General features: G+C 33.6%; 2 protein-coding genes across 4 annotated transcripts; one reads left to right on the top strand and one right to left on the bottom strand.

Moving 5' to 3' along the window:
* Positions 1 to 1,876: 1,876 nt before the first annotated feature.
* LOC108223114 (uncharacterized) lies at positions 1,877 to 15,039 on the bottom strand. Of its 3 annotated transcripts, none has more exons than XM_017397199.2 (28): positions 14,857 to 15,039; positions 14,576 to 14,762; positions 14,166 to 14,278; positions 13,887 to 14,003; positions 13,565 to 13,711; positions 13,058 to 13,420; positions 12,821 to 12,975; positions 11,650 to 11,771; positions 11,473 to 11,564; positions 10,833 to 11,079; positions 10,657 to 10,720; positions 9,635 to 9,783; positions 9,423 to 9,493; positions 9,138 to 9,311; positions 8,463 to 8,534; positions 7,750 to 7,851; positions 7,580 to 7,669; positions 6,218 to 6,293; positions 5,999 to 6,092; positions 5,853 to 5,922; positions 5,594 to 5,773; positions 3,441 to 3,563; positions 3,278 to 3,361; positions 3,012 to 3,196; positions 2,779 to 2,917; positions 2,632 to 2,691; positions 2,407 to 2,511; positions 1,877 to 2,332 (listed from the first exon to the last, which is right to left on the bottom strand). In XM_017397199.2, the coding sequence occupies exons 1-28, from the start codon at positions 14,947 to 14,949 to the stop codon at positions 2,219 to 2,221; spliced, it is 3,588 nt and encodes a 1,195-aa protein (XP_017252688.1). In that variant the 5' UTR covers positions 14,950 to 15,039; the 3' UTR covers positions 1,877 to 2,218. The 3 variants fall into 3 exon arrangements, with proteins under 3 accessions (XP_017252688.1, XP_017252690.1, XP_063949378.1); XM_017397201.2 differs by having other exon boundaries at positions 14,166 to 14,260; positions 14,857 to 15,035; XM_064093308.1 differs by lacking the exon at positions 5,594 to 5,773 and having other exon boundaries at positions 14,857 to 15,016.
* A 4,493-nt stretch (positions 15,040 to 19,532) lies between these two features.
* On the top strand, positions 19,533 to 21,363 carry LOC108222788 (F-box protein At3g07870). The gene is made up of 2 exons (XM_017396699.2): positions 19,533 to 19,614; positions 19,967 to 21,363. Exon 2 carries the CDS (start codon positions 19,979 to 19,981, stop codon positions 21,116 to 21,118), a length of 1,140 nt encoding a protein of 379 aa, XP_017252188.1. The 5' UTR covers positions 19,533 to 19,614; positions 19,967 to 19,978; the 3' UTR covers positions 21,119 to 21,363.
* The last annotated feature ends 1,881 nt before the right edge of the window (positions 21,364 to 23,244 follow it).

Raw genomic sequence — 23,244 nt, 5'->3', positions numbered from 1 at the left:
ATAGTAAATAGGTCCCACTCATCGGATCTTATTGCTCGTGTAGTCCGCAATTAATACGTTTTTTTTATTATTATATCTGAAATGTACACATAATTTTATTATTTATATCATGTCAAACCACTCATATTCGAGCTTAAGTGAATTTAAACTTATCAATTTTTTTTAGAGTTAATTGCAATTGGCACTCCTTTGATTCGAAGGATGTGCAATAAGCTGAAACCAAAAGGGTGCCAATTGCAATTAACTCAATTTTTTATGAGCCGTGTTTTTAACTTAAAGGGGCCGTTTGGATTAGTTTAAAAGAAGTGATTTTTTGCTTGTAGAGTTGTAGTAAAGAAGTGGAGTGGAAGTGAGAAACAAATAAGTTAATAAAGTGTTTGGAAAAGAAGCAGAAGCTGTGAGAGAAAAGTTAGCATTCTCAGTGCGTCTACTTCTTTACACAAACGGATCAAGAAAAGTAAAAACCAGAAACATCATTTGCTTCTCGTAAACAAACACCACCAAAATAACAGACTCGGTCAAACTCTAACAGTCAAGGCCAAGCTCGATTTACAACTCTAGACGAGTTTGAATTGGACTCAATTGCACCCCTTCAAATTACACTCCCACCAACCTCAGGAAAGGCATTTAGTCGTGACACTTTCATTACAACTCCAAGAAAGACCTAGCCTAAACACTTCCTCTTATAAATCAAAAGTGCACACCCTTCAATAAGAAGGTGTTCCCTTGATGACAGACCAACCAACATAAGTTGCCATTGACAAGGACTCATAAGCTATAGCATAATGTATATTACTTCCTTCGTTTCTTTTTACTTGTCACATTTCTATTCTTTTCGGTCAAGTTGACTAATTTTTGATCAAAAATTATAAGCAACTCTTTCATTATTTTAAAAAACTGAAAATTCTATTTTAAGGTAGATTAAAAGTTATTTCTAGTGACATAATTTTTTATTTTTTCAATTGATAAAATATTAATAAATTTCAGTCAAACTTTGGTCAATTTGACCGGGAATACTATATTATGACCTCTTTTGGTATATGCTGTAATTTAACAGAGTTACCTAGATTTTCGTGGAGTTCATTTGAGTAGCAACGTTTGATTGTATGACATAAAAAAAAAAAAATCAAAAGTAACTTACACTTTTCATGGAATTCCAGCTTTCTGTAAATGGAATTCCAGCTTTCTCTAAAACGGTATAACCTAGCTACTTAGCTCATACGTGATTAATCTCGGTTACATATTTATTTATATATAGTATTATTTTTTATTAAAATATTATAGTTTTACATATTTAATTATACCAAGGTCAAATTCACAAAATTTAAATTATAAACAAAAATATTATATCAAACTTAATTATTTAATAATATATTAATTCTTATGTAGGATTAACTCATATTTCATATATAAATTATAGAAAAAATATATTTAACTTTTCTTAATAGTATTATTATATGTTATTCTATATTTGTGTTTTAATTAACAATTCATCCATCTTATAATATTTTCATTTATTTCCCATCTTAAATTTTGAAACATAAATTTTGTTCTTTATTTTATTTATTTTTATTTAGATATTATTAATATAATATTGTTATATAATCTCATCTAAATAATCTTTTTATATTTTATAAATGTCATTATTTTGGTAATTATGTTAAAATTCATATTATTTTATGTTAATATTACATATCAAATCATTTTATTTTATTTATATAACTATAGGTAGCCAGGTAGGCATTTCATATGTAAACGGAGTTTGCCCAATTAACAAACAAATGCAGCGACTATAATGTGAAGGCTTCTTGAGAACATACTATTGATGCTTTTAAATTCCTATAGACAGCTCATGGTTATTAAGCCATTGTGACAATCACCACAAAGAATTGACTATAAATAATTATGCACAGTGAACATTGCTTACTCTTTTCTTCTTAAATCCTTGAACATAGTTAGAAATCCTCACAACAACAACAACAGATGGGGAAACAAAACTAAGTTGAGAACGGCTATTCCCAAATTAATGGGGGGACAGCTACTCTACCTTCATACCAACCATCTCGGGGCTGCCTCGTCGAGGTTACAAACTATAACTTAAAAGGACCTACACTTAATTGTACATATACCAAAATGGCTTCACAACAAACAGTGGGCATTTTGCCCTAGCAGACGGGAATGGTGTAGTGAAACTAGTAATTTGTACATATAAAAGCCTCTACATGAAGTAACTGAGAGATTTCTTCCTTCTAGAACCCCCTTCACCATACAATTCATTCCATTGTTGAAGCTCTGTCATGTTTTGAGACTCTAGTGAAACACTTGCACAAACCTGTGAGAGAGAAGAAAAGATATAGATTTATAACAGTCTAAACAACAATACTTGGTCATATTTTAAACTCTTACCTGTTCATGGGCATTCCTAAAGTCATCCATGTTCAAAGGACGTATGTCTGCACTGCTACTGAGAGCTGGAGTAGGTTTACCTTCTGCTTGAGCAGCAGATTGCTCCTGTCATCAATTAAAAATTACCAAAGATGGATACATATACAATTTAACAGTTGCTATTTTCCCAATACTTGAAAGTTTCCACCAGTTTATATATATTCTTAAGCTTTTGTAATCATATACCTTTTTCTCCCTTTCTAGAAGTTCTCTAATCGGGCGATGTGCAGCAGTCACACACAGATTCTATATCACAGATGAAATGTGTAAGTGTCAACAATTATTTTTGTACAAAAAGCAACACGATAATGGTTATTATATGCGATATACAACCTTAAGGTCACTTCCTGAATATCCGTCAGTCATGTTAGCCACTGAATCTAAATCAACGTCTGCAGACAGGTCTTCTTTTGCTAGTATGACCTTCAAAATTTTTGCTCTGTTGGGAGCATCCGGCAAATTAACCATCAACCTGCAGAACATATAATGTTACAAAAGTGCAAACGACAAAATTCACCTCATACAACACAACTAGTTTCTAAAGAATATGAAACAGATTACTTTACCTACGCGGGAGCCTTCTTATAACAGCCTCATCGAGATCAAAAGGCCTATTTGTAACTGCTAGCACCAGAACTCGTTCTGTATCCTTTGTCCGCAAGCCATCCCAATTCACCATAAACTCGTTCTTCATCTTACGCATGGCCTCATGTTCCCCAGGATTTTCCCTTCGACCCAACATGCTATCAACCTTGAAAAGAGTCAGACTGAGTTTAGCAAGTAAAAGTAGCTATTTTCAGAACATTGCTGAAAGTAATATTGAGAAGCTTACTTCATCTACAAATATAACACTTGGAGCAATTTTACTGGCTAAAGTAAACACTGCTTTCACGTACTTCTCACCTTCACCAAACCACTGCATAGAAAAAATTAGAATGAGTTATTCTTTAATAGGTGAGTTTTACTTCGAGAAAAGTTGTAGAAGCCTACTAAACCTTAGACGTAATGCTGGACATAGATATATTGATAAAGTTTGCACCAGCTTCCGTAGCCACAGCCTTTGCTAGCATGGTCTTTCCGGTTCCAGGAGGCCCAAATAGAAGTATACCCTTGCAAGGCTAACAGTAAAGCAGAGCAGTGAGATTATAGCTCTAACTAAAAACTTTGTTGTGAAATGTTGTGAAATCATTGATACAAAATTTGAGTTTGCATATTATGGATAAAGTTATGTGCAACCCATAATGGGGTGGGGTTGTGGACACATGGGTGACTTGCATTATAGTTACTAGGTTACTCAATTAAAATGGTTCCACAATAAACCACCCCATATATATAGAAAGAACACTTTAAAAGAACAACACAGAACACTATCATAACACTTCATTTTTCATAAAAAATGGTTAAGATTATAATTACATAGTTAAACACCAATTAAATTTAATATATGAAATCTAACATCCAAATTATTTATATGAAATATTATAGATTCCAGAATGAAATCGATAACAGAATCCAGAATATATATATATATATATATATATATATATATATATATATATATATATATATATATATATATATATATATATATAGGCCATTGCTCAAAACAGAACACTCTTAAAAAAAGAACAACACAGAACACTTTAGAATCAAATGTAGAATCTCATCAAAACCTTGAATTAAATTCAAATTTTAAGGTGATTAACGTTTTATTATGAATAAAAACAGTATCCACCATGTTTAACAATAAATATAAATTAAAAATAACATGATTCTATGTAAAATAATCGTGCAAAAGATATATCTATATGATTCTATTCTGGATTCTATTCTTGATTCTAGTCTGGATTCTATAATATTTCATATTAATAATTTGGATGAGTTTGGATGTTAGAATTCATATATCAAGTTTAATTACTACTTAACTATGTAATTATAACCTTAACAAATCATTATTTATGAAAAATGAAGTGTTATGATAGTGTTCTATGTTGTTCTTTTTTTAAGGTGTTCTGTGTGGAGTGCAACCCTATATATATATATATATAGTCTTACTCCAATAGAAACCTCCTTATTCTAGAAACTAAAAACCAAGCTGAAATATCACTAAATCCTAAAGCAAATACCACTAAATTCTTAAACAACCCCATCTCCACCTCCATCTTCACCAACCCCACCTCCATCTTCAGCAACCCCACCTCCACATCCGCCACTGTCACCACCTCCGTCGTCACCTCCTCCATAACCACCACCACCTCTATGCCCGCCCGCCCCCTCCATCTCCACCTCCATTATTTCTCTAACAACACAATCTCCACTTCCATCTTCACCAACCCCATCTTGGTCGCTGCTACAACCTCCTTCAGCCCCGTTCATACTTCTTTCTCCACCTCGGCTCAACTTCAAAACGCGGCGGAGCCGCCACTATTCCGGCAACGCTCCAACCCCCTACTTCAAGCCGCCCACACCTTCACTACAATCATCCTTCCTCCATCTCCACCTTCACCTCCACCATCTCCACCACCGTCACCACCATCTGAATCGAAAACATGAACAGATCTGGAGATTTTGAGCAGTTTTTGGAACATATATGGAGATTCTGTGCTGTTTCTGCAAGTTTTCACTAATTCTTACAACACAGATCACTAAATCCTAAAGAGTATATCACTAAATTGTACTGAGAATATCACTAACTTGTATTGGTTTCTAGTTTTTATTTTAAAAGTGGTTTCTATTTGATCATGAGCCTATATATATATATATATATATATATATATATATATATATATATTGCATGATTAATTTTACAAAGAATCTTGTTTTTAATCCATATTTATTGTTAAACATGTTAGAGACTCTATATTCAATACTAAAGTGTTCTTTGTTCTTTAAAAGTGTTCTATGAGCAATGGCCTACACACACACACACACACACACATATGTATGTACACATATATGTATGTATGTATATATGAATGTATGTATATATATATGTATGTATATATATGTATGTATATGTATTTATGGCTAGAAAAGATCATAAAGTTTGCAAAAGCATGTAAACGTTCTCATGCACACAATTGTTCGTATCCCTAAAGCTATATTCCATCTCCATAAGAAATAGAAAGTGATGACGCAGGTAAGCAACCTTGGTTAATTGACCCTTGCAAAAAAGCTCAGGTCTCTGGAGTGGAAGCATCACCAGCTCCTTTAGTGTATCTTTGACATTTTCCAGTGCTCCAATATCCTCAAACGTTACTCCAATATCATTGGGCGGGATAACCTCAGCGAGAAGTTTCTTCTCAAACTCATTTTCAGTTACAACATCCTATTTAGGTCCAGAAACTCAATTACATCATACAGAATATCAAAAAAATGTAAGAAGTTTGACAAAACAGATTATCGACCTTAAGTGACTTCTTCAAGCTCTTGGATTCATTCTGAACGGACTCTAGGATTCCAATCCCATACTGAATGCTGATACATACATGTTTTTCTAATGTTAATATAACATGTGTTACTTTTACATTTTAAGATAGTTGACATTCATTACCTATCACCCGACAAAACGAGCCTTGCTTCAGGGTCAGCTTTAGGATTCTGCATTAAATGATGGCTCAGAGCCCATCCCACAACCTTCTCAGCACCTTCATTACATATCAATGCATTACTGAAGTCAAGTATTTGGCATTTAAACAAAAATAAATACGGGCAGACACATACTTTTTTAACTTCAAACAGAAGCAGATCATAAGAAAAACAAAATACTTACTCTCAATTGTAAGTGACTGTTCTGTGATGCATAGTGTTTCAAGTGTATCACATTCCAACCCACAGCGAAAAAGTACCTACAGATTACGGACACAAACGAGAAGTTCTTTATTGTTTTCCAAATAATTGGGAATGCAATGGCATGCTAGTCATGGACCATACAAAAGCATCAACTTTGGAACATAATTCATAATTTGAAGCATAAAACACGGCTGGTGAAAGCACCATAGTTAATATGGTTCAGTTACATAGTATGTCAATGTAAAGCTTATGTCCTTCACTTCCTGTTAATGTATTATAAGAATCAAGAGTCGCCTTTATCCATAATTTACACGCATGTTCCTATAGATGTATTCTGTCACTTTGGAAATAATGGTCAGCTTACACTCTGAACAAGGGAGTACAGCTTACACTCTGAATGAGGGAGTACAGCTGAGGCCTTGTTATGGACTTCCATTAGCTGGCTAGGATACTCTTCAATGACATTAGTTTAATATCTTAATGGAAACAAGTGTTGAAGCTCCAGCTCTTTATGTGCTGATTTTGGTAATCCTCGTGTGACGCCTAACTTCTATTATTTCTTCCCTTCGTTGCATTACTTTGCCTCATGATACCTCTGCCAACTGAAGAGCCACTATACCTGCCTACAGTGTTTCACTAATGACTGAACCTACACTCTACTGTCTACCTATATGGATTATGGACTACTGTAAATATAGAATCAATTGACATATGTTTGTAAGTGGACGATTCTTTCTTAACCTAGGCAAGATATCACTAACTCGAAAGCTCCATATGTGCAATCAAATAGATTCAGGATTGTGTTTCTATAAATCATATTTAGAGTTAATTGCAAAACGCATCCCTTTAGGTCGGGCCAATTGCACTATATTACCTAAACTTTAGATAATTGCAGAATGCATCCCGTAACATATTTTGGCGCCCGCCTTGAACCCTTTTGGCCCATTTTTGTCTGTTTTGACCTATCACTGTGGAAATTAAAAGGGTGAAATAGACTTAAGAATTAACTAAAATGTAACGTTAGAGGATCTTAAGTCTATTTTACCTGTTTATTTATCATAGTGATAGGTCAAAATAGACGAAAATGGGCCAAAAGGGTACAACATGTGGTGCTAAAATATGTCAAGGGTTGCATTGTGCAATTATCTAAAGTTTAGGTAATAATTGCAATTAGCCCGAACTAAAGGGATGCGTTTTGCAATTAACTCTTATAATTATAAACATGGAATGTACCCAAGTGCCAAACATCTGTACAGTCAGGTATCATACTCTTGCGACCATAATGTGAAACAGGTTCATTTTGCAGCACAAATTGGGATATGAATAAGTAATGGATACTTACGGTGCGCAGACAATTTAGATTTCCTTTCATTTTGAGGGTTTCAGAATCACGGTCTAACTGTTGCTTCCAACCCGCAAGGAGAGACTCGTCCTGGAATAATATATAATGAACGTCAAATTTGAAGGTTGCAGGAACCATGCAATGTAAAGTAAGATGATTGAAACACAAACCTGAGGCATGTGAATAGTAACTTTATTAGGAAGGAGTCTTGTAAGTTGCTTAGTTGCTTTAGCAACCTCCTTCCCCTTGTCATGCAACCGTCCAAAACTATCCTGTGATCAACAAAGTCAGGCATAAGGACTTCAAAGCAATGGAAAGAAAATATGAGTATAATGCCAGTTAATCCTCTTGGCACATCATAAGTGTTCACAAAGGTATGTCATTACATGTGTGGGTGATATATATAAATATTACAACAGCCCTTTTAATAATTTGTAACAGGGTATATCATTCAAGAATTTCCAGTTACAAAGTCTGTTCCCCATTAATAACTCGATGAGCTGAATTCTGAATATTACTACTGTATAAAATATGGTATTTTTTCAAAGCCTGCTGATGGGAGTGTGTTACTAACAATAAGTTTAAGCATAAAAAACGCATGGGGGTTTCATATTCAGCAGAGGTAAATAACTCTTGAAACCACCAACACGGTTAACTTTAAAAATTACAATTGATTCATATGCGAGAGTGAAAAACAATCAAAGTACTAAAACAAGTCAAGAGACCATATAAAATTGATGCAGGTCCAGAGACCAATAAACAGCATAATAATCCTTTGAAGATAGTTGCTGTGCATATTGGAAAGAATATATTAAGTTATAGAATTAAAAAACAGAAGCTTATAAAGACAAGAAGTTCACAAAAGAAGTATAGTATCTATTACCGGAAACGCCAAGTCTAGAAGAGCAGTTTGACTGCTGCCGAATTTAGTAAATAGTAAACCACCAGGATGGGACTGCACATAACCAAAGTCAATTCATTAAACGAAAAATCATGCAGCTGATAGAAGAAATAATTTCCTTTCTTACTCACTAAAACTATCATAAGGTATATGAACATTTCAAGAACCTTTTGTAAGAAAATCAATCTGGCAAAGATGAAACTAAGATGATAGAGACCTTTTTAGTTAGTAATACAATAATACGGAAATTTTATATAGTTTATATAGCTAAGAACTTGCTTCACTTGAAAATATATTAAAAAATTGGTGTTCCCTTAAAGCCATCAGCCAGCCTTTTATTGCAGTTTCTTCGTTTGTCGGTCCAAAATGTACTGTTGAAAATTATTAAGAACAGCTTTGGTCAACTTGTTTATACTGAGATGACTGCATAATTACCAAGATTTGATTGTGCAGAAGAAATAATATCTGGTTCAACTTGGACAATAGGCATAACACAAAGCACACTTCAAAGCTTTCACAATTTAATTAAAATCCACTTAAACGGCCTAACGTAGTAACGTATATACATATATACTTTATACATGGACAAACGCAAACTCCCCCCCTCAAAGCCTTCATCTTTTATAAAAATCACAAGCAATCTGGCACAGAACTTGCCTTTTCTTTGAGATTGTCGCCATGTGTTTGTGAACCAATTACAACAACATTATCCGGAAGCCTCTCAAGTTTGCTCCTGCATAATGAATGCGTGTCGGTGTTTCCTACTACAGACTTCTCCACATCTTTAATGAACAAAATGAAAGGAGAACTCCTGCTCTCGCTAAATACAACCTAATTCAGTAAATTAAACATTTTAAGCAGTGAAAGCATCACAGATTAATAACATTTTCGAGAAATATAATTTATAACATTTTTAAGAATTATAAGAAAATTGCAACATACCTCAAACAAAGTGTTAATGAGTAATTTGTTTGGATCATCCCGACCAGTACTTTCCAGATGAAGATCCTTGGCTACAAAAAGATATGAGTAAATTGTTCAAGAAAAAACATAGTTTTGTTTAAGTGACATGAAGTGAATAAAGATATGAGTAAATTGTTCAAGAAAAAACATAGTTTTGTTTAAGTGGCATGAAGTAAATGAGATAGAATTACCATTGCAGAAGTACCCATGGCCACTATCACACAATCCCGCAAAATCAACACCATCAGGAATGGGCTTATCAAATCTTACACCAATTTTAGATGAAGGATTGTCTTCAAAGGGTAGTACAACCTTGCCCTTGTATCCTGATGTTGGACCCCTGATATTTATAGCATAGTATTGCAGAGAACCCTTATTGTATATATTTTATCCACAAGGTGCAAGCAATCACACATATATTCAAATTGATACTTAATCACTTGCACAAAATAGAAAAAATAAGAGATAAAACACTGGATTAATGCATCTGTAAAATAACAAATATATTTGAGAAATGACATTCAACAGAAGCCTACTAATAAAGCAGTTTTCTTTTTTTTAACTGATTTTGGTTAAATTTTTTTTTGTAATCTTCTATCATGACAAGCATGACTTCTGTTTTCTCAACTTCCATCTTAATCACGACCCTTATGTTAGCAACAACTAATTTTACTTCTAAAATTTTTCTTTGTAACATGAAGCTAATGTTCCTAGGTAGCTATATACACCGGCCCAATTCTTATTTCATTTTACAGTAAGTCTTCAATGGTAGAAAGTTGGCAATCCTTTTTTGTAAACTGGACACCTGTATTGATTTGTCGATTTAATTCTTCTCACAGATATCCATTACCACATGCGCAGAATGGGAAGGCAAGTGAATATTTAATAGTACTACAAATTTTAAACGTAAATTAAGTTTTAACCGAACACCTTTATACTAAAATACTTTACTACACAAAAACTACGACAATGAGACCATTTATAAAGGCCCCACAAAACAGAATTCCTGTTACAACCCATTAATCCCTATATACATGACCAAATAATCACAATAATTACAACCTGAACATAGTCCATGCAAAACCATTGCATATTTGAAAGAAGAAACCAGAACCAACAATGAACACCTGACAAGAACCACAACATGCCACTTCTACGCTACAGTCGGCGGACATGACATCAAAAATAATTGCAAGATATTAACATATGGTACCTTGCAGGAGATGGTGTAGCATATAAGCTCGCAGAGACGGCACCAACGAATCTAACTTTGTCCCCTAATAAACACAGTTTCCATAAAGAATTAAATAATAAATAGAGAAGCAAATCCCTTTAAATTTGCATTAATAAATGACTGGATTCCAAATGTAAAATGGTACGGGGGAATACCTGTTTTAAAAGAGTGGTTTTTTAATGTTCCAGAGGGGGAGGGCATAGTTTCGGTCTTCATCTTCGGCTGAGACTCCAAGCTTTTTGCAACAGAAACTTTAGAAGTACTAGGGATATCCTTCTCAGCAGATGAATCTCCTAAACTCTGAGCAGCAACAGAAGCTACAGTATTTTGCTTAGTAGTGTTGTTTGATTTATCCACGCTTTTACCTTCTTTCTGATGTTCAGCTTCTTTTGCAGATAAACCCTGAAACCAAGATATTAAATGAACATACTTTATCGCTACTAAAACCTACTGTAGCAGAAGAACTATGGATTCTGTAAATTCACAAAACATTTTGAATTTAAAAATTAATACTGTAACTTTATATAACATTCAGTCTTAAAAGCAAGACTATATGCCAATACAAAACATCAGTTGGTTCGCAGAGGTTACATTGATTCAAATTGTCCTTATTAAAATACCCTTAAAAGAGAAACCAATACGGAAAAAATAGCAGATCAGAAATTGTTCACACAGTGATGAAGCCCTATATCCTGAGAAGCTGGATATCCTAGCTGAAACTTCGAGAGAAAATGTATTGATAGGAGTAAGTAGGAAACAACTTCTTATCCAATAAATCAAGAGGTAAAATCTTACCCCCAAGATGGAGTGGCTGTCAAATATGAGCAATTTTGCACCATAATAATTTGCAAGTGCCTTTGTCAACATCTCTTGGTATATTTCAGATCCTAGCAAAGAAGTATAGAAAGCGTAAACAATATATAAACATATATCATCTCTGGTGCAAGTTTATCAACAGAATGTGCCAAATACCTGCAGGACCAGAAAGCAGAATTCTCGGATTAATTGTAGGAAGTTTAGCAGTAAATTTGACTTGTTCTTTGTGCTTTAGGTGTATATAAGAAGCTGCAATAAGTACATCTTTCGTATTTTCACTGCAATGGAACGGAGAAAGGAATTAAGTTTGAAGATCCCATATGTCTCATGACTTATCCAAGCCATCATAAACTATATAATAAGAAATAAATAATAGCAACTGTCAGCTGCAATGGAATGACCTAGAAACCGAAATCTAAATCATCACATAATACAAATTCTTCACTTTTGTAAAGGGAAAAAAATAATAACTCAACCATATCCCAGAACTTGGCAAGAGATCAAGATATTGTAGAACAAGCTGCAAATCGTTGTGTACTTAATTCAAACTCATTCAAATATAGCAGAATTCTAATGTACAAATTATGCAGACAGGTTCAGAATACAAAGCAATTTGCTCTCTGCATCGTTATTGGTCCACCTGTTATGATCTCCAAATTAGTTAGAGATCATTACCCAACCATAAAAATATGGCCCCTAAATCGCAATAGTAATCCTCAAGTCTCAGGTTTGCAACATCTTGACCTGGACTTGCAAACCTGCGAGCTTGAAAATGGTTCCCAAAAACATCTTTCTTCAAGTAGATTAAGTACAGAACCAATTTCAAACATATCATATAATCCAGTTATGTTGCAACATAGATATGAAAGTTCTGTTAATATTATGAAAATCTACATGTGAAGAGGGCTGCACATTTGAATTTATAAAGTTAATTCCTACATTAAATTTATTATAGCTTCATTCCAATAAAACAATTTAGCATATTAAAATCAGTGTGAGCCCCCCACCCGCCACACTTTCATATGAATTTATAAAGTTAATTCCTACATTAAATTTATTATAGCTTCATTCCAATAAAACATTTTAGCACATTAAAATCAGTGTGAGCCCCCCACCCGCCACACTTTCACTCAAGCAGCGAACTTATTACACAAGTCAAAAGGGTAATCTTTAAACATACAAGACTTGATATCATCAATTCAGATGGGGAAAAAAAACTTCTACTCATCCCACTTTGTACACAACTCTCTAAAAAATTATTCACTCATATTAAATTACTAGAACCTGCTATAGAAATTAAGAAAAGAAAAATTCATATAAATTGTACCTCAAATAATATGGGAAATCATCGAAAGACACCTTAACATCACGTCCATCAAGGACTCCTTTGTAAATGTCATCCTTGAGAATTGCATATCTAAGACACGCCGCGGAAGGATTTAAAGGCTTTACATCTTTCCCCCAACCTTTTTCTTCTGTCATCTGGATGAGATCATTTGGTCAGAGTAAAACCGGTTTAATAGCTATATTCTTAATAACAACATTAGTAATCATTCAAGCTTACAGTGCCTGTCTCTATGCCGCCGTCTACGTTCCAGTCGGAAGCAAGAATCTTTGTGGTTGCTCCGATATCAACAGCACTATCACTATCAGCATTTGTGGAAGAGTTGACTTCTAGGGCATCAAGCTCTTCTTCAAGAACTGGAGAAGAGGGAAGCTCAGTAGTCTGGTAAGTTTTACTAATACTCTGAGCTGTAGACCTCATTCGCGATATATCTTGTCTCATGCTCGACAATGTTGCAAGAAGAGTAGCACCAGCTGCTGAAATTTCTCCCTCACGCTTTTCAGCTTGAACTAATTTAAAGTTTGGGCCTCCAACTAGTGAAGGTGTTTTAACAATTACATCACACACTAGCTGCTGGAAAATCTATAAAATTCAATGTTAAGGAAATCCAAGGTGTGTGAAAGACCAACTATTTGTGCCAAGGAACGGAGGGGTATCTGGAATCCAGTGATAAACAACAAATTGAATAAACCAACACCTAAGCAACAAGAATAAGAACAAGGATACATAAGCATGAGCACCCAGCAAACCAAAGACCAACTCGTCGCCTGAATGTAAATCACAAGTAGCATTTTTCCTTATGGTCTTCCCATTAATTTGAACAAATCCCTTTCCGTTCTTACTTTCAAGCACAGCAATGGCACTGCTGCCACGCTAATCATTCCATAACAATAAATTAGAGCTCTTTTTTCTTCAGTATACCGTAAGTTAAATAATACAGTAAGATACAGTCTAATCCTGCAGCAAACTTAAACACACACATGAAGGATTTGCTTGCAAGTCTGCATGTTAGTGACAACCAATTAAAGCTTTTACTTGGAGAGATTACCTGTGTAAGCTTAATTGCACAGAGAATTCCACTTATTGTATGATCGTTCAGTAAAAGATTAGCATTATTGCTTGTCCCAACAAGAAAGTTTGTTGTATACACGCTCATGGTTGGGTTCTGCAGCAAAACATTTACTTAATGAAACACTTTATAACCACAAAAACTCCCTAAACTAGTCAACAAAATTTCCCTCTTACACTTCAAAATATTATTAAACACAAACACCACCCCTGCTGTGTATAAGAAATCCAACTGCAAACTACAATTCAGGTAAATTACCAGTTGATTTTGCGTAAGAAGCCTACACCAAGGGGCACTCATCGTGGTACTCTGGTTCTGTTTCCATGAAGTAAAAGAACTCTTGGGCTTCTCTCCTACAGTAGGTGTAGTACCTTTAAAAATGGGGAAAAAAAAAAAAAACCACCACATAAAATTTAACTTTCCAAGATTCACAGAATCACAAATAATACTATTACTAACACATACTCTAAAACACTCCAACATCAATGTAGCATTCCAACTATTATAAAACACGAAAACATTGCAAAAACAATTTTTTAAATTCCAATTAAACATAAAACAATTTCAGTTGAGTTCCGCATTCCGATAATCGAGAAACAACAAGACTCAAACATCTCCACAAATGCACACACATATACCACAAAATTAAACATACGAGAGTAACTCACCTGGAGCTACCGGTGTGGCCACAGATGCTTCGGGAGCAACATCAGGCTTAGCTTCAATCACTGCCTCTCTCGAAGCGACGGCAGAATCAGCTGCGACGCATTCCTGCGGATCCACCTGCACCGGCGCCGCTACTTCCTTGGAATCCTCAACCGCCGTCGGTTTCTCCGAAGTCGTGGCCTTCTCAGCCTGTAATTCAATCAAATCAAAGCTCAGGAACATCAAAATTCAATAAAAACAAATCAAAATCGATAAAAAATGATAGAGAGATTGATTGAAAAACCTTCTGGCGCTTCGGCGACGGAAGCTTCTCATCCGACGAAGAAGATCTCTTGTTGTTGTTGGAGAGAGATCCACTTCTCCTCGTCGACACCATTTTTTAGAGAGGAAGAGAGAGCGAGAGAGATTACAAAGAGGGATAATTTATTTGTACTGGTTACTTTATAGTTTAATTTCTGTTTGTGCATACATACGAGTCATATGCATATGAGAGGGGTTTGTATTATAAAAAAAAACGTTTCAATTTAAGCGTATTTTAGCTTTGGGAAGTGATAACAGACTAAAATGCACACTATGTGTGTGTGCTGTTTATATAAATATCCATGTGGCGTGTTTTTTCTGTTTGTGTTTAATATATTTATGGGTCATTTCGTTCTTGAACCGGTATGAATTTGAATTTATAAAAAAATGTTTCGATTTACGCGTATTTTAGCTTTAGGAAGTGGTAACAGACTAAAATGCACACTATGTGTGTGTGCTGTTTACATAAATATCCGCGTGGCATGTTTTTTCAGTTTGTGTTTAACATATTTATGGGTCATTTCGTTCTTGAATCGATATGAATTTGGAATCCGGAAACAGAAATCGGCCTAGGTTGATATGAGATTAAGACTTTTTTTTTTGCCATGATATGGGATTAAGACTTAGGTTGGCATGGAATTAAAATATCATTTCCGATTCTTGAAATTTTTTTATATGCTCCTCTTTACACCCGCCCCCAAGATTTCATATATATATTTACATAAATATGTCATTCCAAAACACTTCAAATGAATTGAAAAATAGATAATCTTCCGTGAAAGTTGACTATCATATTTAAATTCCATGATTCACAAGATCCCTTACGAAAGTTTCACACATGATCATCAGACAAATCTTTTTATAAGTACTACTAAATTAAGATATGTGTCAACATACTTACAAATTTCGAAAAGAAATCAAAACAATAAATTGTGTTGAACCTGCTGCTCACCATCTGTATTTCATTTGCTTTATTTCTTTTTATGTAAAATCCATTCATGATTGTGAAAATTTGAATTTCAAATTCGAATTCATATTAATCTAATCGCAACTCATTTGAAATGCATTCATATACAACTCATTTATTCAAAACTGAAAGAGGTATTCTTTCCAAGATTTTTGTTTGTGTGTAACTATTTTATTTGCAAGCTTTGTATAGTTCAGATTTGAGTTTGTTGTTTAATTTTATTCAGGGTCATTATAAACATCTCAAATTTGATAAACTTTTCTTTTCACTCTCTGATTCAGGTAAACTTTTTCCCTTTTACTTCGCATGTTTGTGTTTTGCAATTGTTTGATAAAACTCTATTTTTTTTTCCAGGTGTATTATCTGCTTGATATTACTCATTTCTTGCTGAAGGTAAGTTGTGATTTTTGATTTGCAGATGAAGTGTTTGATTAATCATCTGAAAAGTTTTAATGCTCTTCTCTCTTAATAGGGTTCAAGTGTAATGACTAACTATTGTTTGTTCTATTGTTTCATATTGATTTTGCTATAATTTGAATATTTTTTATATCTATTTATCTTAAAATGATTGGGAAAATGTTGGAATATTTGTTACTTATCGGTAAGATTGGTTCTTTATATAGATTATCTTAAATATATGTTTATCTTTGTTAATATGAAGTTATGATCTTTGAAGTTTAATATAATAAAACTTTCTTTTACATTCTCAACACTCACATTAACATTATTGTTTGTGCAGAATATGCAACAAGATCAAGATATAGACTTGGTTTTATCAATTGCTGCAAAACCTAAGCTCAAACGAAATCCCGAAGTTCACCAAAGATTTGTATTTGTTATGGCACAGATAGTCAGTATCGATAGGGTAATATTCCCAAACTCTATGATTTCGTTGCCTAAAGTTATAATTTGTGTTATTAATATTCTTGATTTAATAAATACAATCAATATACGTATATAAAGGAGAGACAACTTTTTTTGAGACCGTGGAGACCGCTTATGTTGTGCAAGTAAAATATTGCATAAAAACATTGCAAAATGTATAGTTTTGCAAATCATGTTGTTCAAAATTATTATTTCACATAAAATCTTGAATATATTTAAGTTTTGCATGTTAAACATTAAAAAATGTCTTATTCCATGAAATATGTTTAGTTTGCAAAACATCTGTTCAACTTGCAGAATATACAGTATCTACTTATTAAGCATAGATGATCTTCAACAATTTTAATGTATATGATATTTGTAGAACATACTTTACAAAATAATGTATTTTATAGTGTTTTAATTGCAGAACGTACGTGGTCTCCAAGGTCTTAGATTAAATAACGGTCTCCATAGAACTTTCCTATAATAAAATATATTCATTTATTTATGAATTTATTTGGAATAATATTACAATATTACTGTGAAGCGCGGTTTATAAATTAGTTACTTTTAATGTATTATATATATATAGTCATTCTGGTGTCAATAGCCTGGGAATACAAGTGCTGACGTGATTAAATTCATTTAACAAGAGCAACTCCAGCAAATTAGCTATATGATGTCCTAAGTTATAATTTTGAGTAATATGCATAAAAATTCACTCCTGAAAGTCCCTACCCATTCTTTAAACATTAGGATCCATTTTTCATTCCTCAGAAATAGATAATCCCTAACTCATTCCTTATTTGATTTTAATAATTAAATATCCAACTCTCATCTTTTACACACTCTTTACCACATTTTTTGTTATCTTTTTGAGTTTTTGTTATAAGAATTTGCATTTAATATTATAGTAATGATAGGGAATACAAATAGAAATTATTGTTTGAGTTGTTAATCAATATGGAATCTCTACTTTTTAAAAATTAAATTGTTTATCATATATTTAGAGAACCTCCTTAGGACACTGCTCATCTAATGATAGTTTAAGTACTTGATTATTTAGCTTAATTGAGAATGTTTATCTCCTAGGCCGACCAATTGAGAATCTTTTATAGAGTGCTTCAGAATAGCTGCAGCTGTAAGAGCAACTCCAAGGGAACATCTCCCTTACCTATAATGAGCGTTTAAGTAAAAATTGTCCACTCCAAACCTCCTCGCCTTACTTAAAATTTTTAGGAGAGAGAAAACAAAACCCCTTATTTAGGGGAGAGAAAAGTGAGCCCCTGTTTCTTCCGCCTCATCTCCCTCCCTCATTTTCTTTCATTTTTTTATTTTCCCTCCTTTTTGTATCTCCACAATCATGATAGAAGTAATAATAAAATATTATTATTTTCAAATATAGGGATAATTATTAAGAATACCATTGAAATGAAACAACATTTTGATTATTTATATTTTAAATAATCATTAATTTATTATATTTTAGGAGTTCAAAATATGTAACACCATTTGGGTTGCTCTAACTTATAATCGGTAAATTTTCAACCATTACGCATGTGAAAGCCGAAAATAGCCCAATAACCGGACCTCACTAGCAGCGCTCACTATACTAGAGCCACGTGTTATTTAGGTACCACGTGTTGTCTTCTTAGAGTGTACACCTCCACCGAAGCATGCAAAAGAATTTCATATAGCATGTAACCGCTCAATTATATGAGTAATGCTACGTCCACAAAAAGTGCTACAGAAAAAATTTACAGAATGACCTGGCAGCGTGAGTCGGACTGAGTATTTAAAGTCTTGTCGGCCACTTACCTGATTATCACTTCTATTCCTTTTTATTTTTATACTTCTTAATTCTTATCACTTCTGTTCCTTTTTATTTTCATACATCTTATCACTTCTATTCTTTTTATTGAAAATAAAGAGTCTTATTTAAATATTTCTCGTCTTATTTTTTCATATACCTAAAATAATTTTAAAAAGGTTTAATTCATATGAATTATATTTTCAGTTTTTATTTTATTTTCTTCTCTATGTATTTTACCTTTTATTTTTTTTACTCCCATTTCGTTTTTAATTATTTATGTCACTCATTTTAACTGTATAATATTTTGATGTAAATTGATGACTTTTCTATATTAGACTCCTAATATATAAAATATGTGTGGGTTTTTTTAGTTATTTCAAAAAATCACATTAACTTTAAATTAGGCTCTTCATTTTCATTAATTATATTATACAAATAACCGACATAAATACATAGAAAAATAGAGTAATTAAAACTGAAATAATGATTACATATAAAAAAGTAAAAGATTAACTAAAAAAACCCTCACATATTATATATATTAGGAATCTAATATAGCAAAGTCATCAAATTACATCAAGATATTATACAGTTAAAATAAGTGACATAAATAATTAAAAATGAAAATGCAGTAAAAATTAAAAGGTAAAATACATAAAGAAGAAATAAAATAAAAACTAAAAATATAATTCATATGAATTAAACTTTTTTTAAATTATTTTAGTTATTTGAAAAAATCACAAATATTTAAATTAGACTCTTTATTTTCATTAAAATAAATAGAAGTGATAAGATGTATGATAATAAAAAGTAACGGAAGTGATAAGAAGTATGAAAATAAAAAAGAATAGAAGTGATAATCAAGTAAGTGGCCGACAACACATTAAATACTCCATCCAACTCAGGCTGCCAGGTCATTCTGTAAGTTTTTTCTGTAACATTTTCTGTGGACGTAGCATTACTCCAATTATATTAACACACATTACCACCTCTTTAAAAAATAACAAAAGAACACACAACAACGCTATTTAATCAAATTACATCGTCATATTTATCTCCGGCATCCCACCGATTTCAGCGTCTCCTCGGTCAAGGTAAGCGATGTAATTCGTCACATACGTTTGATATTTATTATTCTTTTCGTTTATGTTAAGTGACCAGTTCTTCTATTCCGATGTATCTTAAACCTGCTATGTTCTTATCATATCATCAACATGTATCTGTGTAACTTGTAAGAGTTGTTAGATGCCTATTAAGCTAGGTCTAATAGGTGGGTTTATCCTCCGGGACACCGGGTTCGGCTCATGCGCCTGTGAGCCTAAATTGTCGGGGAAAAATAGAAATTAAGAGTGGTTCAACTAGGTACCCTTTTTTCTTGTTTCATGTTTTTGGGATGAATAGAATAAATGAGCTAATCGAAATTAAATTTGTATCTGTGTATCTAAGGAATGATTTGAGATGGCGTCTTCAATTGAATCGTTGCCCCCTGGAATTTTTGCTGATATTTTGTCGAGAACTCCGATTAAGACTATAGTTTATAGCAAATGTGTATGCAAGAAATGGCGCAGTCTGCTCTCGGAGCGTTACTTTGTGGATTTGCATCTGTCAAGGTCACACACATGCCTTGTAGTTCAACAGGAAGGCTCCTTACCGAGATGTAATATGTTTAAATTAGGGGAACTGGAAGATAAGCTGGACCGATTCGATATTTACCATGACCCTGTGATGAAAGTGAAGTTTAAACTTGGTTTCCGATGCAGTGTGGTTCACTTGAGTGGTACGGTGAATGGATTAATTTGTGTATGGCATTATTCGGGTACTGATGAAACTTATATTTGCAATCCGGTTACGCGTGAGTACGCACTTCTGCCGGAACGCAAGAGTATTAGGAAACCGTTGCCGGCTGTATCTTATGGTTTTGGAGTGATTGCAGCTAGGAACCAGTACAAGGTTGTGAGGTTTTATCAGGGCGGTTACCCTTCAAGCCAAAACTTGTATAAGTCGGATTGTGAGGTTTATACGCTTGGAACGGGCACATGGAGAAGTTTAGGAAAACTCCCCTTTGCGCTTGGTGGTTGTCAGAATGGTGTGTTTTATAATGGTAATCTTCATTGGTTAGCTCATGATCAGAATCACATCACTAGCGACATCGTGTGTACTTTTGATTTAGAGAAAGAATTTTCGGAATTAAGTGCATCTGCTCCTCTTGTTGATGAGAACGGAAGTTTCACTTATAGGAGCTTGGGAGTTCTAGGTGATTGCTTGTGTATATGTGATAATACATCAGAATCTGAATTTGTTATTTGGGTGAGACAAGATTATGGACTGAAGGCATGTTGGGTTAAAGAGATTGTCATTAACAATGACTTTCATAGACCTTTGTACAAGACGGTTCACGTACTCACAGTTTTGAGAGATGGGTCAATCCTGATGGTAGCCCATAACGGTCACATGTTCACTTACCATCATGGGAATAAAACATTGCAGCAACTCGACCTATCCTGGACCAGCGACTTTAGCATATGCAATGTAATGGTTTATGTCCCAAGTTTTATCAGGCTCAGGAGTTTCATGTCCGAACGAGTATTAATATTTTAGTCCTTTATTTTTATTAGTGTTTTGTGAAATGAGTGTACTATATAATATCTCTGTATGCATCTTTGTGCAACAAAATTGTGATGTTATATCTATGTGTGCAGCTGCAACTTTAATAAGTGTTCTGAGGTTTGTAAGCAGCTGCAGCGCGGATTTCAGCTTTGCTTCTGAAATCCAGTTTGTAAGATAAATGTAGGTATGATTGTAATATTATATTTATGTATGCCACTCTCTTTCAGTTCGGTTTATTATCAGTATTTCTACTTTAAAGTTGTCTGTTCTTTGTACTAATCATTCTATTGCCTATGAATTAATTTCAATAATTAGTGAATTGTGATTTGACTATTACTGCACTTGGTTTGAATAATGATAGTTTGCTTAGTTAAAAGTTCGGGTTGGTCGAGTTTGCTATGCACTATGTTTGCACAGATGCATCCGGATATTTTCCGTTTGAGATTTGTTTATATGTTTTGACGTAGTCCTGCATGAATATGGTTTTGCCGAGTACTATCTGAAAACTAATATATGAAGAACCGGCCTTGTTCATCGATTCTATTATGTCCTAACTGATAAGATTTTTTTTCGTTTTTTTTCTTATGATATCATACGCTGACTAAGACCAGTCCATGGTAAGTAACAGTGGTTTTAGAAACAATTTATCAGATACTTTGAAAGCCTACCTGGTATTTTTAGAAGCTTTTTTGGTCTATATGCACTTAACTCACAATATCATGCATTGTCATGAGTAGTTAGCTCACAGTCTCAATGTGAATCCACAAACTTGTGAGTTGATAGCTCATAGCTCGGTGGCTCACAGTATCAGCCTGTAAGACTTCAACCTCTCTATGTTCTTGATCTTCTTCCTAGTTTCATTCTTTCTACAACAGTTTTAGGTTCTTCCTAGTTTCATTCCTTCTACAACAGTTTTAGGGTCTGCTTGGAATTAAGTGCGGTTAAAAATTGCTGTGTTGTTAGAAAAAGTGTGTTAGAAAAAGTGCTGGTAAAAAAAGTGGTGTTGTAGAAATTATATGACTGTTTGGTATTTTTTTTGATATTTACTTATTTTGAGTTATAAATTTAAAAAGTGATGTTTTTGATGAGGTTTGATAGTGAAATCCGTAAAAGCTTCCCGCAAAGCTGAAAAGCAGCTTTTTCCAAGAGTATGGGAGGACCTCCTTTTTCTAAAAGAAGTTGTTCGGAGAAGCAACTTTTAGATTTACCAAATAGTTTCTCACCTACTTTTCAGCAAAACATTCTGTTGTTGCTGTCAATAACAAGAACGCTAAACAGTACTCCCTCCGTTTCAAATTAGATGTCCACTTTAAAAAAATCACACAGTTTAAGAAAAGTGGATGTTCACAAATTAATTGCATTAAATGATCAAAATATGTGGAGTGAGATTGATCTAGGAAATATAAATAAAAGATATGTGGAGTAGAATTGACTTTGGAAATATGATTTTGCATTGAAAGTTGAAGTGTACAAGTAATTTGAAACAAAAAAATTTCTTAGAAGTGGACATGTAAATTGAAACTGAGGGAGTACCTTAGATTACTTGATCACGATCCTAGAGCATTCTGACGATTTCATTCCTATGTCAATGTCCTTTTGACCGCCTTGATGTGGGGATGTGTTGGGGTGTGTGTTCTCACTTTTTTTACTCGCCCATTCAATCGTTAAACACAATTTGCTGGTAAGAAAACGGTATATGATAGAGGATAAACTTGACAATTAGTATTGAAAATAAAATTTGTTCATTCTTTGTAACCCCTAAAATATATATTAAATGTGTATTTTAACCGTTTTAATCATCGATGTTTAATGACCATTGCACACTCGTGGATGCGTGTGAAATGTCATATTTATCTGTATGTTATATATCGTTTTTTGGTATAAGTACTAATCAGAACATATCGCATACTTGAACGGTGGAATCGGCCGAGTTTAAATATTGAGACCGTATTGGCACACCACTAAATATCGAGGATTAAAAGGACATTTAGCCTAATACATGCTATAAATAAAAAATAGAAATCCATTTTCTTGTCTATAATAATAGCTCATTTCATTAGAGGCTCTCCAACTATTAGGATAAAATTGGACTTTTAGGTCGTCATATAGTTTGTTGA

The sequence above is a fragment of the Daucus carota genome, chromosome 5, assembly GCF_001625215.2.
Source record: "Daucus carota subsp. sativus chromosome 5, DH1 v3.0, whole genome shotgun sequence".
Lineage (NCBI taxonomy): Eukaryota > Viridiplantae > Streptophyta > Magnoliopsida > Apiales > Apiaceae > Daucus > Daucus carota.
Note: the sequence above shows the minus strand (reverse complement) of the source record. Positions and strands in the feature narration are given on the sequence as shown.

What these genes read in the sequence shown, in the direction of transcription:
- LOC108223114 (XM_017397199.2), bottom strand. Translation starts at nt 14,949, where the DNA reads ATGGTGTCGACGAGGAGAAGTGGATCTCTCTCCAACAACAACAAGAGA. An exon ending in TCTGCTTTCTGGTCCTGCAG is followed by an intron (nt 11,565 to 11,649) that starts GTATTTGGCACA and finishes CTTCTTTGCTAG; the next exon opens with GATCTGAAATATACCAAGAG. An exon ending in TCATTAACACTTTGTTTGAG is followed by an intron (nt 9,312 to 9,422) that starts GTATGTTGCAAT and finishes TTACTGAATTAG; the next exon opens with GTTGTATTTAGCGAGAGCAG.
- LOC108222788 (XM_017396699.2), top strand. Translation starts at nt 19,979, where the DNA reads ATGGCGTCTTCAATTGAATCGTTGCCCCCTGGAATTTTTGCTGATATT.